This window comes from Halictus rubicundus, chromosome 6, assembly GCF_050948215.1.
Source record: "Halictus rubicundus isolate RS-2024b chromosome 6, iyHalRubi1_principal, whole genome shotgun sequence".
Lineage (NCBI taxonomy): Eukaryota > Metazoa > Arthropoda > Insecta > Hymenoptera > Halictidae > Halictus > Halictus rubicundus.
In genome coordinates, this window is record NC_135154.1 from 12037689 (window position 1) to 12055528 (window position 17840).

At 39.7% G+C, this 17840-nt stretch overlaps 1 protein-coding gene across 2 annotated transcripts in view; it reads left to right on the forward strand.

Annotated features, from left to right (window-relative positions):
• Pde9 (phosphodiesterase 9) overlaps nt 1-17840 on the forward strand; it is a 133833-nt gene that overhangs the window by 102733 nt on the left and 13260 nt on the right. For both annotated transcript variants that reach the window (XM_076789913.1, XM_076789914.1), the window contains exons 6-8: nt 6616-6740; nt 9230-9437; nt 11249-11363. In XM_076789913.1, the coding sequence (XP_076646028.1) occupies nt 6616-6740; nt 9230-9437; nt 11249-11363 (448 nt within the window). The remainder of the gene's footprint in view (nt 1-6615; nt 6741-9229; nt 9438-11248; nt 11364-17840) is intronic.

Below are 17840 nucleotides of genomic sequence, written 5' to 3' on the forward strand. Positions count from 1 at the left end.
CGTATCCCGTAGGAACTCTCGAGCGATGCTTTCCGACCAGCAATGGCTTCCTACACCTCGTACCAATGATATTGGCCTCAACAAAATAATGAATAAATTGAGCGTGGGTCACAATAAAAATATAATCGTCCGCCGTACATCCATGATTCACGTTTCATTATCCTATTAGAGCCAATGGATGGTCGGAAGATAGCCTCTCCCCCTTCTTTCGGCTCTCTGTATATGTGCCACCACGTTCGTTTCGTTTCGTACGGAGCCGCGCGTCGCGTCGTCGTGTGAGCCAGGACGACGAACACGTCGCGCGTCCGTCGCCCGTAAAACCCACAGCCGCCAAGACACACTGCTCCTCTCTCTTCTCGCTTACGCGAACCTCACGTGTTCACGGCTCTCGTGTAAGCGGACGAACGATAACGATAGAAGGTAGGAACAAGACCACTTTGATTTCTCCAACCGGCTAACTTTACTTTCGGTACGACCACGACACCTATCAACTCGGCTGGGGGCGTGGGAGAGACCGAGGGAATCGGTGGGAGGATTTGTGGGGGGTGGGTGGGGGCGATCGGGAGTGGGAGGGGTACTTTGCCCCGGGGTTGGGGGGAGCGGGTGATCAAAGAGAGTACAGCAGGTATAGAGGGTACAGGGGACACCCTGTAATATCGAAGTGGCCGAAGTGGTACCCAACGGGTGTGACCTGTGGCCGGACCGAAAGCGCTCACCGTTTTACGGCAATTTAACCCCGTTTTAGGTGAATCACCGACGACTACCGTGCTTCGCATTGGCTCCTGCGCAGCCATGTTGGGGAGCACGTTGTCGACAACTCTGCGAACAGAGATCTCTGTACTGACATTGTTGGAGGACGTGCACGGGAACCCTTGTTCCCGAAACGTTCTGTGCTTTAGGGACGGTCTACTCTGAAAGGGACAATTTGTTTTGCGTCCGTTGCCAGTGCAGTAGCGCACGATTAACCCTTAACTACTGTAGGATAATTGTTGTTCCAGTAGATTGACGTCTTAGGCGTTGTTACTAGAATTTTGTTCTTCGTTTCATTATCTTATTGGATCTGTTTAATATAACCAGTGTTTTACATTTTTTATCATAAATGTCAAGTAGGTAGATGTTTCTTTATTACCCTTGATTGCATTTGATAAAATACAGTAATTGAGCCTATTATTTTTGTGCATGACGAACCATTGAACAGCGTGATTGCATTGATACGCGACTTCCTTTATATCCAGAAAACGTAGTGTGCAAATACGTTCCTGATCGATTGTATATCGAAGTTTAGTTCGAGTTGGCAGAGCCATCCCGCGATTATTAACACGTTGTCACCTCCATGTCACCAGAATTCAGGTGACGTGTAGTCCCCAATTGTGCGCCTCGACCGAATACGGATGACATATCGGTGGGTCATGAATGATCTAAATAGGTACTTAGAAGGGTAGCCTACAGGGTATAGCACAGCTAATAGCTAGACAGCTGATCTTTATGCAAAACAGGAATGTTCTGTCTCATTCGTAGCAAACTGGGGTACAATAGAAAGCTATTTCCGTGGTATAAAAATATCTTTAAAAATATTGATAAACAAAGCAATAGAAATTGTGAGAATGGCCCGCCATCCGAGTTCCTGTTCCGTGAAATCGATCCACAAACCTTTGTTTTTCCATAAAAATCCCTGCTCTATTCGCCGCTATATTCACTAAAGTCATAGGTACGCTACGGTTTTGTGGGAGATCGTAAACAACTAACAGTAACAGAAAAGCACTTCGATTGGTTCCCGCGAGGCCTCGTCGACCCGTTACCAACCCTCGAGTCAATTAAAAAAGTTTACTCGGCAAACGATCGCGCACGCCGCGTTCGAATTTTATAGCTTGTAAACCACGGCCTGCACCTTTTGACCTCCGCTCACGTCCCCGATTCTAATTCAAGACCCCATTGTTCTCCACGCATTTGCACGGGTCTCTCTCTCTCTCTCCTGGTTTTTTTCCCGCTATTCGAAATTGGCGTAACTCAGCGGAACCCCTTTCGTAGGCAATTCGAACGGCGGCCGATCGGTGCGCTAATATTTGATTTAGTAATTTGAACGTCGTATTATTGACGGCGGGAAATAATCTTTTATTGCGAGCGGCGCGGCGCGGCGCGGCGGCGCGCGGCGATCGTTCTTCTTCTCGCTCGGAAAGTTTTGCGGTGAATAAGCATCACCGTGTCCTCTGACGCAGTGGCGCGGTAGGGGTCCCAGCGACAGAGACGCTCGAAGGGTTGTAATTAACCCGTTGATGCAATTATTGTCTCGGAACTTGTTCCGTTGCGTCCCGTCGAATCAAAGTTTTCCCTTACGTGGTAAAAATAGAAAATCATTGTCGCGGGGAATTTTATTAGAAAACCAGGTTCAGAATAAATGTCATAGAGAAATGGCGCCGTTAAAAATAACCGATTTTTCTGCCCCGGACAAGTTTTCACAGCATGATATTTTCACACGCTCGGAAATATCAGATAAGAGTGTTCAGAGTTGCACGCCCCGGACAAGGAGATAGCACGCATTAAGATTCGCGTAACTTTCATTTATTTTCGCTGTGGAACAGAAAATTTGTATATCTATCGAATAAAAATTCGTGGCGGTTTTATGCGATCCGCGCGCACGTTTCCTCCCAAGGAAAAATTGCGCGCTCGTTCGTGATTTCTATCGGCGGGTCACGTAGATTTGTATTAATGAAAGACGGCTGTGACGCGCATCCGCTACGTAATTTTCTAAATTAACGCGCGACGGGGCGAGGTGGGAAAAAATGCGACTGAAAATGTTTTTCCGCGAATTTTCCGCCCCTCCGTCAATCCGCTTTTCTTCGATTTCAATTCGGTTTTCAGCCGGCGAAACAGGTCACCGGAGGATTTTCCCAACAAAAGAGCAGAGTTTCCTATATTTTATTTTATGTTTGCCGGAGAACAAATTGAGAGGAGGGGCGTGTCGAAGAAGGAATCTGTTCGCGCAGTCGTCCCCCATCGTTCACAGATCGATGGTGGATATACAGCAACGGAATAAACTGTGTGCACACACATATATTCCGTAACGTAAAATTGTTTATTCCAGGAACGAGCGCGCGCGTTCGGTCTCGAAATCAAGCAAAGGAAATTTAATTAAAACCGCCTCGCGGCCCCGCTTTACCTACGCGCGTCCCGTCTCATCGTAAATGCACCAGCGCAAAAACTGTTGGACGCGCGGAAAAATGAAAAAGCAACAGCTGAATTTTATAAATGGTCCTTGTATGACGTCCGCGGGAAAAGCTCATTTTTCACACGGAATCATGAATCTTCTTGATGCAACGGAGAATCACAGCCGACATTCCGTCGCGTCGAATCGATAATTAATATATTATTCAAGTTGCTACTGCGGGGCCGACATGAAAATACGCACGAGGAAAAGAATTCCGCACCGTGATTTCGAACGGATGCAACGTGAAATTGCACTTGCGGCGACAAGCATAGATAAATGTATGAACATTTGTTCAAGCTTCAGGATCGTTATGATAACTAGACTGCGGGTCTTTGTGCAAAATGAGAATTGTTTGCGCTAGTGTCAAGACAAAATTTACGTGTCAAATAGACACATAGGAATGTATTTTTCTCTTCGGTGGTTTTATCGAGTTCAAAATAGTATTGATATTCTTTCTACTGTTCGAAATTACACCTACCCATTTAAAATAAAATCCGCAGTCTAATTATAACAGACTGTATAACATTTGTGTACTGCTGCTGCGTGGTAATGCAAAATTAATTATACAGGAAACAAAAGATGAGCGTCATAGCAAGCAGAATATTGTTCCGACAGCGTCAGTCTTAATATAAACTGACCCTTTCCTACGATTTGATAATTTTCACGATGCTGGAGCAGCTCCGTGAGTAAACGCGGGAGGATGATCGCGTTCACGACAGCTGCAACTATTATTTAGTTACCTGCAGTGTTCACTAATTTCTCGTTTATTATTTGCAGCTCGGGCGTAGTAACATGTATCGGTTTATTGCGGGTATAAATCTACATTATACCGTGCATCTACGAACTGATGATTAATTGTTGCCAGAGCGGCCGCGTTCGCGCTACCATTACTCATTGAGGAACGTGTTAATCCTCTATAATATAGCGCCAAGAATATTTTCCGCTCCCCGTCTACACGCGGCATTCATCAACGCTCCACCAAGTTGCGTTACCCTCCAAATGGGATAGCTTGCGTGGCTCGGTTGTTAAATGGTAATTTTATTTCCATCGGACCGAGATTTATGCGGTTGTTCTTAATCCACGTTGTTAGTTCATTATGTTTGTTCAACGTTCAATTTATAGAGTTTAGTCTCCCGATCATCATTCAATGGAATCAATTCGTTCAGCGGGGACCTGTTCTCACCTGTATCGAGGAGTCTTCGCATTACTTCTGAACCAGGGAATTCCTAACATCAATGTTTGGATTTTTGGCATTTTCTCGTCAAAATCTACAGGATCACATTTAAAAAAGTTAAAAACTTCTGGGTCTCCAAGGTGAAGTTTAACCTTCCGAAGAGCAAGTTTCGATTTACTTGTTATTGGACGAGTGTACCGGAGTGTGTAAAGAATGGTTGAAAACGGTATTCTCTCTTGAAAAGTGTACGAATACTTTTGTGAGTCGCTGCAAGTAGAATATGTTTTTGGGTCCGGATCGTTTGACAGTTTGCAGACAGTTCGGAAGATTACACTCCCAGGCGGAAGGGGAAGCGCGAGGTACACAGTCCTCTTCTGGTTATTTTAAATTCCACGTCGCATATTGTACGGGGGTTCCAGGGATTCGTCGCGCTAAATCATTTAGTCATCCACTGAAAGCGAAGGGAAACGAACGTTATGACTGTCGTTTCGGCATTGTGTCCCCGCGTGACAGTAATTTCGCCGGCATAATACACGCGTTAACCGGAGTTGCACGTAACTGGACAGTCTATTTCGATTATGAATAAAACATGCACTTATAAAATGCTGTTCTCGCGCGTTACGCTCGATATAACAGAAAGGATACAGCGCAGCGACATTTAAATAATGTATTCGGCTGGCAGATATCGGGTGAACGCTTCCTCGTTGATTTTCAACGTGATGCGTCGTTTGTTATGGCGCGAGCCTCATTTTGTATACGCCCATTACGTAACAAATGAATCACACGTCCAACACGATAGGCGCCACAAACGCTTCCGAAACTTTGCGACCGTCTACGCTACAGCGCGGATGCTACAACGTGTGCTAAAAGAGAAACTAAACGCTCTACCAGCTTTACGAAGCACCGTAGAACAAATTTTTATATTTAATAATTTTTCACCCGAATAGTCCATGCGATTTCGATGCGTAAAATCGAGACATGCGTGTGTTTGTAAATTATTTGATTTCATTCTGTTTTCACAATCTTAACATTTTCATTATCGCAATTTATACATTTTTGTTCTCTTCTTTAAAAAACTGTTGGGTATGGGTATGGCTTCTCCATTCTCGAAGCTTCACCTGCACATTTTTTCTCAGAATGTATTCTTTCTCAGGGATACAATTACAACGTATCATTTATACAAATATAGATGAATTGTAATTTATAATTACTCGCATTATTTTCTGAATATTTTCACTTTGTCAACGCATATGAAATGTTTTCGGAAAACATTGTTTACTCGACGCGCTAAATGATACTTTATTTATAGAAGCATGATACAATTTTAATGATCCGAAAGTAGTGTGAATGGGGATGACAGTAAACGTTGTATGGCCAATTAATAATTAATATTTATTTGATGTAACCATAAAACTAAATGTCAATACAATGACAAAGTCGTTGCTACATCAATTTATAATCGATTTTTCCGATATTACGTACTGCAGTTTATAACCAATTAATAACAACTTCACAATTTTTCACAAGTAGTACATTGATATTCTTAAATTCGTTCAGAGTAATTAATGAATAATATATAACAATTGTACCTTCATAAAATCAGCTGGTAACGACACTTGACACGTGTCAACATTTCACGTTGTTTACAAGAAAACAAGAGCGTGCGTCTCTCGTATGTACGACCATTGTTACGCTATACTACTGAAATATGGGAAATTTAGAAACTGAGTCTTTGACAACGATCCAGGATGATTTTCAACGTGATCGGGTTACTTTTGCAATCAATAATAAATGTGGAGTGTGTACTAGCACATGACATTTGACGAGATAAAGATAGAATTAAAGAATAAAATAACACAATATTTTCGTCAAACAAGTTACAGATTTCACTTTACTGTCAATAAAGTAATAAAATTAAAATAATGAATTGTGTACGATGTCGCTGTATCTTAGCGTTGTAAATATATTTTATTGTATCCGAGTATACAGAAAATACGAATATTATTATTAATTCTTTGCACTCCGTTGGCACTGCTGCAAAGGCATTTGTAATACGTTCTGCGAGTTACTGCTAATCATAGTAATAGTATGTTAGCTATTGTTTTACAAAACTTTAGCTGTCCGTTCCCTTCGAAGAGTATTAGGACATTTTCCAAAAACGTTCTACGGTTCATTTTTTAATATTTCTTAAATATTTTATATTTGTGTATTTATGTAAAAAATGTTTTTGTTACAGAACTCTTTAGAAATGCGGCAGAGGCTGGTCCTCTGGACATCCTGAAGCTTTGCAAGGGGGACAAGCTCTTAAACATTTCAAGTAATTTGCCGGGGAACACGCCGGAAGCACCCTATGTTCTCGAGGTAATGATCCAGAAATCGTGCTTTCCCTATTTTCTTTTTTTTTTTTTAGAAAATCTCGATGGAGTTTCGTGTTTCACGTTACACCGATAACAAATCTTTGCTAATCTATTTATTTCAGTTACTTAAGTTTTTAAATTATTTTTAACAATTTTTTTTTAATTTCCGAAGTAATTATATTACTAGATTGCAGATCTTTGTGCAAAATAAGAATTTCTTGTAAAATTTGCAAGAAACACGAGACAAACATCAATTTCTTTCGTTTTTGAATAGTTTTAATAAGTTGGGAATGGTATATTGACATTCTTGAATTTTTAAAATTCGTCCATTGTTTTACATTTCACCTTCAAATTCGTTCCATAATTCCATTAAATCCGCAGCCTAGTCATTAGGTATAAAATGCACCGGTATTGTAATACGTCGGAAAATGAGATTGCAAGAAAGGTGAAATTAATTGGGAAAGTATATTCACATTGAAAAATACGACTTCGTGTCAAAGAAATTATTGTAAAAACTACTTGACATCGATTAAATAACTTTAGTACAGCGTAGCTTAATTTATTTTGCACAAGACTCGGCAAGCTGGAAATACTTCTGCAAAAGTTCGTTTCAATGAAACGTTTAAAAATTAAATCCTACATAAAACTGTTATCCGAGAATAATGGCGTAAAGAAACACAATTAAGAAAGTTTCAGAGTACCGAAGTGAAGTATACTTGGCTTCGATAATAAACTTATCTGAAGTTGTATCAACAAAAAAAAAAAAAAAAAAAAAAATTGGATCTTTTAATGAAAATATTGCTCAAGAATCTTTATTTTATATGTAATCAAATTTACATAAAAATAAATTTCAATAAAAATTGGGTTTTTATATATCAGATTTAAACTCCTTGCACTATACTGTCACATTAAAATTGAGCTTTTCTATTTTTCTTTTTTTATTGTTGTACCTCGCAACACAATAAATTGTGGTTGAAGTATGTTTCGAATGCCGAGCTATTGTGACGATAATTGCATCTACAGGTTATAATGGAGCAATCTGTATAATAAAATATTATATTGTTCACTTAAAGAATAAAGTCTACGAAGATATTATAACAACGTCGGAAAATTTGTGGCAATGATGTCGAGAAGCATGTTTCAATATAAACGCACGTACTACCCACATAACTAGTCCCCAAAGACTTGCGCAATCACTTATTTACCTCCTACGGAAGTGTATTGAAACAGGCTGACATCATGTAGAGTATATTTCGTAAGGTATGCCCCTAAATTCTTTTCCAGCTTCGTTATTCTCTCTTTTTAGTACTTCTTAAGGATAGACCGACAAAAAATATTTTACAAGCCTACTTCTCTGTCGATAAAAAAAGAAACTTCTCAAATATTTTGTGGCTAAACTATAAATGTGCAAAGTTTCGTCAAAATCGGTGATTGACAGTTGAGTGATGTTCCTTGTAAGTAGTGCGATATTGACAATTAAATCAAATTTCTGTTGAAAAAGCAAGTAAAAGCAAAAAGTACTTGAATAGCCATAAGCTACACACTGTTTAAAAACAAATGGGGAAAAGCTTGTTCCAGGCGACCTTAGGCGATTTTTGTAATGCAATAAAATATTTGTAACATTTATCATGAAGTGTAACAAAAGTTCCATCGACCATTTAAAATTATTTTCTGTTCGGTTTTGGATTTACTAGAACTGTGTATTGTGCACATTCTTGAAGGTATTTAATATGGAATTGCTTGCAATAAATAATGCTGCAAAATGTAAAATTTGAACTTCGAAATTTCGTTCGAATGTGTAACATTACTATAGGATCCACTATGAGACCCGACACTCAGAGTGCTATGGGCCCGGTCTTCGTAGATTCGCGATAAGGTAGAGTGACTACATTACCGTCAAAAAATGGTGTTACGTGCCTCAAGTTTTCGTCCTTATATAAGAATATTTTGTCGCTGGTAAAGGGCTCGTTCGAAAGAGGAAGGTTCAATCTAGCGCGCGCTGGTCATGAGCTGCCGAGATTATGCAGATATTTGGTAACATAAGCGTTAGAAGTAGGCCAAAAATTGACGATGCGCATGCCGTGGAATCCGAGCATTTTTATGCCATTGGATCAGTTTTCTGGATAAAATCGAGAGCAGCGCGCACTGGAAAATATCTCCAGCTACAAATTGAGCTATATTTTGTCTTGATTCTCTGCGACATAAAGCGAAAACCTTGAAGCACGTTTCTGGCGTCAGAATTCAGAATATCGATAATACAGAGCAAAAAATGTGACAAGTTTAGTCACAGACTCAAGACCCGTCGGATCAAGACCAAGACGGTTCTTAAGTCTGTGAATGGAAATTATTAAATAAAAAGTCACGTGACCATCCCGGGCCCTTAAGTAATTCAGAGACTGTACTTGCCGATTACTATTTCCCCGAGCTCGCGACATGCTCCCTGTACACACGGTGATCCGAACGTATCCGTAAAACGTGTTTCCTCTCTTGAAGATCGTCGGATCGCATCCGGCCTCGTCGGGGGTGATCGAGGCGGAAGTGCTGTGGGCTCTCGAGAGACGTGTGGCGGCCTTGGAACGGCAACTTCGGGAGCAACAAGAAGCTCTGTACGCGTCACCATCGCTCGCTCTTCGCGAACTCAAGCGGCAAGTCGATAGCTTCAAGAACAACTTGGAACACAACGACCAGTTCAATTGGCTGAGTAAGTTTTCCACCAAGTATCCACATCTACGCGCCGAACATTTTATCAGGGACGTCGTACGATCGAGTAAAACACGCATCGAATCTGAACAAACACAACAACTCGACTGCTATTTCGATTATAACAAACTAGAGTCAAATCCAAATTCTTTTCGCAGGTTTCGTAAAGTCGCATCAACTTCTTGGGGTTTATATCTATTTTATCATTCTTGTCAGTAATTTTGTTTCACTTAAGAACTTGCCAGACTTCCATTTTGTTTTCCTCGATTTGCATTCTCAAATTCTAAGATTTTTATACAATTTGTCGTCTACTAATCATTTAATAAGAATCACACGAGAATTTTTAATTCTATTTTATGAAAGACGAAAAGAAAAACCTGTGCAGAGTTAGACTACCTGACATAGAAATTTTAATTCTGAAAAAGATTAATCGAACTCAACGTAATTAATTAAATCAGAAAAATAAAATATTAACAAAGAACGTAAATACTGCATCGTCGTTGGACGCACCCCTCAAAATAATGTAACTTCGTCTGAACAGCTTTCTCGTAAAATCGAAAATAGCGGAGACAATCGGCACACGTCCGGTTAAACAAGGTTGAATAAAAACGTGTGAAGTTAATTTCGCTTTCTTCGTACAAGCTACGATTGATGGTAAAAATTTTCGTCGGAGAGAAAAACGGTGAAACCTGATAAGCCGATCTGTTATTTCAGCCCGATTCCAAAAATCGAGATATCATCCGTGGCGGACATGTTCCAACGGCTTTGGATTTCATCTCGAAAGCTGATTTTTCCGTGTTTGTTTTTCCCCTCGATTTTTCGGGCAACGAAATCGTAGGACATTGCCGCGATCGACGAACGTCGAAAGCCGATCCTGCTGTTTTTTTTTCCTTTTTTTTTTTTTTAATTCAGCGCGTTTCGCAAAATTCGCGGACTTTCGGAACGAGTCGGAAAATCAATCTGCCCGTGGACGATCTGACGGGGACGATGGATATACGCGCGGATAAACACCGGCCAGGCTGAATACGCCTACCGCTGAATAAATATTTGCCCATGCAAGGAACCGTCCCAGCTATTCCTATCTTCGGTTTCTAGCCAAACGCATATATACTGTGCGTCCTCGCCGAAGTGTAAACGTACCATTATCTCTTGAAGTTTCGTGGCTGCGAAAAAGATGTGTTCGTGGAAGGTTGCATTGTGCGAAAACATTTTCGGCCGAGGCGCAGTTTCCTTTGCATTATTTAGTCGAGAGATACCACGGTCAGATTTCATACTTTGACTGGTACCGAATGAATAGTATCTTCTGCATTTCGCTTTCTTAGTTGTGAACGACGGACTGAACATACTCTCTTAAATGTGAATGTTATTAATTTCTTCCAAATCTGATGTTAACACGTTTGCTGCCAACGTTTGCCTCGGTAGCGGTCTTCCCAATTATTTTACTAAATGCAACAATTATTAAATATGGAATTACGTCATCTGTTTTTCGAACACCCACGAGGGTAGTTACTTTCATTAGGAATTCGGTGACTGTAATTGCTCAAGGTCATTCAGGTTCACAGACAGAGGAAACGTATAAGATTGAAAATATGAGAGAGAGACTAAATTCAATTGGACCAGTTATTTTTTGTTAGTCCAGTAGTAGAATTTGGAAAGTACATTGGAAGAGAAGTTAATTGGTCAGTCAATCTAGACGGGCGCTGTCAATGAAATTGGCCCTGAAATCAAATCTCGATCCATGAGAAGTGAGGCTCGATTGATAAAATATTGCTGAAGTTGCGGGTTCAATCACCGGACCTCTGTCGCTTTCAGGTTACTACAAACAGCTTCCAGAGCCTATCTACGCGGATTCTTGTCGCAGATTGCAGTATCGTCGGAAGAGCGACAGCATGAAGCGAAAGGTGCGGGAAAAGTTCCTCAATATCTGGTGAGTCTATAAAAATGCTATTTTCACCCTTCTGCTATTCTTCTTGTGGACCCTCACGTCAAACCACCCTTCCTTTCAATTCGTATTTCGATTGCAATCCGGATAGAGAAGACGTCAAACAGAAGTACAGTCACGAACAAAAGTATTGGCACAGCTAGCTTTTAACGACAGTGGCCTACAGATTTGTTTGCAGAATGCTTTCGCATCGATTTCTTTTCTTACATCGGAACTTTGGATGAAGATTTCTAACACAACTGTGAATCGTTTATCGTTTAAAATTATTGGCTATTGTGTGTGACGTCAAAGCCTAACCATTGGGTGCCAGCGACGACCTACTTCGATACGTGACTGTCGCGCGCCTTTATGACGTAAGCAACGTACACCTCTGTTGGACGGGTTGCCGCATTTCAGGCGGATCTTTAATTGATAATAAGTAAACAATGAAGCCGAAATCGCAACGTTTTTATTCTTCATTTTCGTTTTATATTGTCTTGAAGAACCACACCTTAAATTTTCTCCAGCCTGTAGTCGACCACCCTGCATTTTAAAAAGTGATTTTTCGCGAGGAAAAATATTTTGTTCTACTTTCAAGAAAATAGAAGTATCTCATTTTCATAAAAACATATGGAATGAAGTTTCAATCGATTCGCTGCATTTTACAACAGTTTCCTTCGAACAGAAAGGGTAGCAGTCGTCAAGTTATAGTTATCGCATAAATAATTACGTGCGTCCTATGTTCGTGCACTTCACATCATTTTCATCGTTCACTTTTGACCAATAAACGTTAAATTTTCCGAGTACGCATTATCAGTTAATTCAGATTCATGTATCGCATTAAATTAGGATCGAATATTCGCATCGTACGTTCGGGGTGACTATCAATGAGGTACCAAGAGCCCGTTACCCTACATAGGCCACGAGGTTTCGAGATGATTAACTACCGTTGATAACCTGATCTATTAAGCTGTTGTTTCCAACTACAATGTTGAATGGACATTGACGGCTTCGTTAATCCCAAGGTTCTTATCGGAAAGGATTACGACCGGTTCTGACAAGTCATCCCCGTTCGAAGCGATCGACAATTTTCGTCATTGAGTGCCCCCTATCTTCATCATTCATCGTTCGAGAACTACTTAATTCAATTACAATATTTACGACATGTCGCTGAAGGCCAGACTAACTAAGGCTTCTACTAAATAAATTCCTTTTCTGATTCTCGAGAAATTGCCAATATTTAAACTATGATAATTTCGTTAAACAAAGTAGTACAATAATGAATTTGGGCTCATTTTAAAGCTCGAAGCCTCTACTCTCTCAGACCATCATTCATTTTTTTCTGAAATACTTGTGCGTATTTTAGCAGACGAAAAACTGAGGACACGTCTTTGGTCGCAGCCTAAGTGACAAGTGATCGAGCGAATGTAATCCTTCTTGCATAGATAAGACGTAGATTAAAGTAAAAATGTTTAAACGGAAAAATAATCCCAAGTTGTACAATGAAAAGGCAATTTACATACATTTAATATCTGATGAAATTAATTATTATTTAAAATTCTGAGTGGTCTAATGTTTTGATCCTAATATTTTTGCCTGAGCAATGAAACGTGCAAGACGCTTTTAATGAAATTTTACGCAGCTTGAGGTTAATTTCACGTTTCGCGTAGAGCGAGAAATATAATTATACCGCACTTTGCCGTTTTATATGTGTACAGTTCGGAGAATATGAAATGCTGTCAAATATTTGCCATGCATAAGTACGATCAAGGAAAGTTTCACGATGTACGGAACGTTTTAATTATCGTTTTTTAATTGAATTCTAATTACTGTCGTTGATGCCACGGAATGGTATTTTTAATGAAACGTTACTTTACTTACGGGAACGTTTTGTTTGTTTTTGAAATTATAACACACTCGAAACTTTCGAGCAGCGGTGCGCCCGCATGAAATGCAGCGAATTTTGCGCTTTCGTGCGAGATATGAACTTTTTAAATTGTTTTTTAAACGTACCGCTGTGTTTACGATGACGTTTTCAGTGTTTGAATATGGCAACAAATTGAACGCGAATAATTGAACTCGCCACGCTTGCAACGTCCATTTGCAAAATTTCAGCGAGTGAAAACCATCTCACGTAAATTTTTTAGGCGCAATGAACCGAAACAGAAAGAAATGTCACTTTTTTAATGGAAAATTAACGAGCAGTAATTTTCAATTTAAACTCTTCTAGACAAATCATGCTACGAAAATAAACGGAAATTAAATAAAGGAAAATGAAAAAGCAACTGAGAAATAGAAATGTTAAATTAAGGGGCCACAAGAGGACATAAATAATGGAAATCTAAATAATCTTTGCACGAAAATGGCTATTGTCCCCCGGGGACCAGATCCAGTAGTATAAGTCATCGTCTAGTCAGACGTAAATGTCGCGTACCTATACTTGCGCTTAAAAGACAACATCGATGAAATTGATTTACTCAATGCGATCATTTTTTAAAGGAGTTCTCAAGGGTTACAATTCCCTTCGTAGGAATTCAACAGGATATTTTGTTAAGGAATTTTTGGGAATTGTTTTTTTGTAAAACTATTGAACCTTTTGAATTGAGATTTTGCACACATATTTACTGATACTTGAAGTACACGTGTGATTTTTTACAAGTGAAAATAATCAGCATTACATGAGTTATTCATGAGTGTCGCATTTTGATCGTCTTAAATTAAATTTCAAGCACGTTGGGGTACTAGGGTAATGGAGGTTCGGATAATGGAGGTCGTACTGTACTATCGTAAAAATATGCTGTGAATTTGCGGGCGGTGTTTCATGTGTTTCACTCATTAACGGATAGCCGCAATAGACGTCGGCTTCAGCAATTAAATGCTACGTTCTTATCAACGTTCAATCTATCTCTGCGAATGCGATGATAGCGCACCTGTGCTATCTTTTTTTTTTCACGAATGTAGAACGGACGAACGCGTTTCAAGCGAAATCGATGGGGCCGTGTACCACCTCTGACCCGCTCGAAAAATATGAACCGTTGGATATTTTTTTCCTTCAAATTGATATATCCCTGTGATTCGATTTGCCGGCGATTTTTTGTTTTCCGCTTCGAGGAAATTTGATGGACGTGAATCGAAGCGAGGGCATTCTGTGAAATAGCGACTACGATAAATAATAGTCCGATTTGATTTTGTCAGCACGTGAAGAGTCTCCATTTGATTAATGGCGAAACACTCGTGTGCCATTGAAGCACGTGTGCATTAATCTGTGCAACGTTCAGTGCACTTCTACTAGCGTGCATTTTACTTCTGAACTACTACGTTCTATCCAATGAGAATCGATTGTCTAAATAGCCAAAAGAATATTGCGTTTGTTCTTGCACTAGCTGTAGATTTTTATTATAAAATATAGTTGTCACCCGTCAGAAGGAAGTACAATATTTTTGGGACACCCTGTAGAGTTTATAGTGCCCACTTAGAAGTGAAAACGGGGTTAGTCAGACTTTGGAGACTTAATGACTAATGACTAAGAAAAGAAAAGGTGTGCCATAATGTTTTGTTACACATTTGGTGTACGGTCGCAAAATCTCACACTGTGCGACCGAATAAAATGGGAACGAAAGAGTGGAATTTTTGCAGAAATAATAGAAAACCGGCGATCGAATGTCACCGGTGAGAAATTCGTTGGATCAGGCGAGCGGTAGAGATTGACTGGAGAGGAGAAACGGCGAGGAGGAAAGATTCGTTTCCTGTCCTACTCGACCACGTTCGGGGAGATTATAAATCAGCCGGTTTTATTTGAACGCGCGGCGCACGCGAAGTGAGGCAAACACGAAGTTTCATAATAAATCAAGTCGTCACCCCGGCGTATTAATGTCCTTCGTTGATCGCTGATAGTACGCGCAGTTTATTTAAGGACTGACTTCGGACGGCGAAAACGGAAGGGCCGGAAGGTTGCCGCGGAATTATTTATCCATTTATCTGCGCGAGTGAATCGCGCGGCAGGATGTGATTGGCACCGGTCCGCACCGCGAGTAAGATGCGCCTGGAATTTTCAATGATCTAGGAAAGAAGGAGGACGAAGGAGGAACTTCCGTCCCCGAGAATTCCGTGTTCGGCGAACAAACCTGCCCGAATTTATTCGAAGTGAAATCCTCGAAACAATAGAGTCTGACCTGTCCAGAGAATAAACATAATTCGTATTAAACATAACATCTACGTACCACACCCACAGTTGGGCAAAACGTAATTTCAATTACTATTACAATTACCAATTACTGTAATTTGAAATTGCAGGAAGAAAATTACAATTACATGTAATTGTAATTGGTAGTTGCAATTACTTGATGGATCACTGTAATTGTAATTGTGGTCCGCAAATACAACTACTGGTTGAGCAAAATTAATTGCAATTGCCAATTACAATTATATGTAATTGTAATCTTATTTATGCAATTACAAGTAATTGTAATTGGTGGTTGTAATTACTTGACGCCAAAATGGCACTAAAAAAAGTGATCGGATACCGATTTATTTATTTATACCTATGTATTTAACCCAAGAGGTTGTTGATGGGGATTGCGGCCGGGTTGACTTTCGTTCAATTGCTCAATTTTTTTTTGGTACTTGTAATCCAATTACTGCAATTACAATGTAATTTTAATTGCCAAGACTTAAATTACAATTACAAGGTGATTTAAATGACAAGTAATTGCAATTACTTCGCTTCAAGAAGTAATTGTAATTGAATTCCTCAATGACAATTACAGTAATTGAGTAATTGCAATTACTTAACACGATTACAGTAATAGTAATAGTGACTAACAATTACTTCAGTGTAATTGTTCTTTCAAACCACTAATTTGTATGTTTTGTACCATTTAACCGTTTTCTTATTGAAATTATAGTCCACTTTTGCTCATGTAATTGAAGATGCAATTAAATACTCATGTAATTAATTACTGCCCAACTCTGCCAACGCCTCTTTATTTGACTGAATAAAATGTGTAAGAGTTCCGGTTCTTTCGAATGTTAATTACTTCTTAAGACCTCAAATGGTGTATGTAAACATTTTATTAGCGAAAAAATTATTTCTTTTTTGTTAATCGAACAAATATGGCTTTCGTATAATAACTTGCGTACGCTCAATTTTGTGAGTAACTGTACGCGTGTTTAGCACAGTCGCCTTAATAATTTGAGCACCCACTGTGTTTGGCATGTTCCCCCGAATTGCAGGAACGCGTTGACCTCTGACGCGGCAATATTCAGAGAACAGGCCGGGCCGGCTGTGTTTGAAATAAGAAGATCTCGAAATTTCGCTTTTCTCGGTTGAACCCGTTTCTGGTTCGCGTTACAGCGCGATGACGTGCGTGCACGCGAAGCACGCTTTGAGATGTAGAACGGCACCGGTACGTGATCCCGACGTTTTTGACCATGGTCGCGGCGGAGAACTAGAAATGTTCAAAGTGTTCGTCTCTGAAACAATTTTTTTTTCAGCGAATCAAACACCGTTTTCCTGCCGAGGAAGAACAGGAACGGAAAAAAAAGAAGAAAATACATTAAACGACACACGCGGCGGGAAGGGGAGAACGGAAAATTGTGGGAGTGCACGCGATTGATCGGACAAAGAGGAATTGCGCGCATGCAATCAAATTTTATTCGACTGATATTGCGATTAATAAAATTGCATCGGTCGCTTTAATGAAATCGTTCTGAACGATTCGCGGGGCGTTTTCAATGTCCGGTTGATAAACAAGAACCGTCCACCTCTGTATTTTAACGGTTTTGAAACGGTCGAAAAGTGTGTTTTCCTTTCTTCGAATGTCAATGAATGATTTATTTATCGACCTCTGTAGAACGTGGAGGAATTTTCGTATGAATAAATAATAATGATTCTCGCCGAAGTTATAGCGGTTTTACCGGGGCGCGGTAAGAAGAAAAACTTATTTTCAAGGCGGGCATAAAACCAGCCACTTTTCTTGAAGTATAAAATACAGAAAAACATTTTTACGCGCCGCGAGCGTGGCCATCGCTTACAGTAGAATGAATAAAACATAACGAACAATAAAAACGGAAAATGGTGTTATCACGAGTGTCGATTTGATTCGAATTCTCACAGTAAAAACGCACAATACATTGAAAATATTTGTGCGTCTGTGCAGAGTGAAATACGAAAAATTTGCATTAATAGACGGTAAAGATATGTCCGCTTCTAGTAAATATCGACTACTGTCAACTTATTAAAATGATTCAAAGAGGAAAGAAATCTCTATTTGGCATCCATTTTTATTTTGCATAAAAATCCACAGTGTAATTATAACAAAATTTCTTTTGCGGAGCGAGTTTTTTTTCGTGGTATGTAATTTAAATATTTTTTAATTCTGTGGAAACGTGAATAGTAAATTGTTTATACGTTTAATAGAAAACTTTAATATTTTCTGCGAAATTAACAATCTGTAAAGGTGAACTCCTCGGAGAACGTCTCTT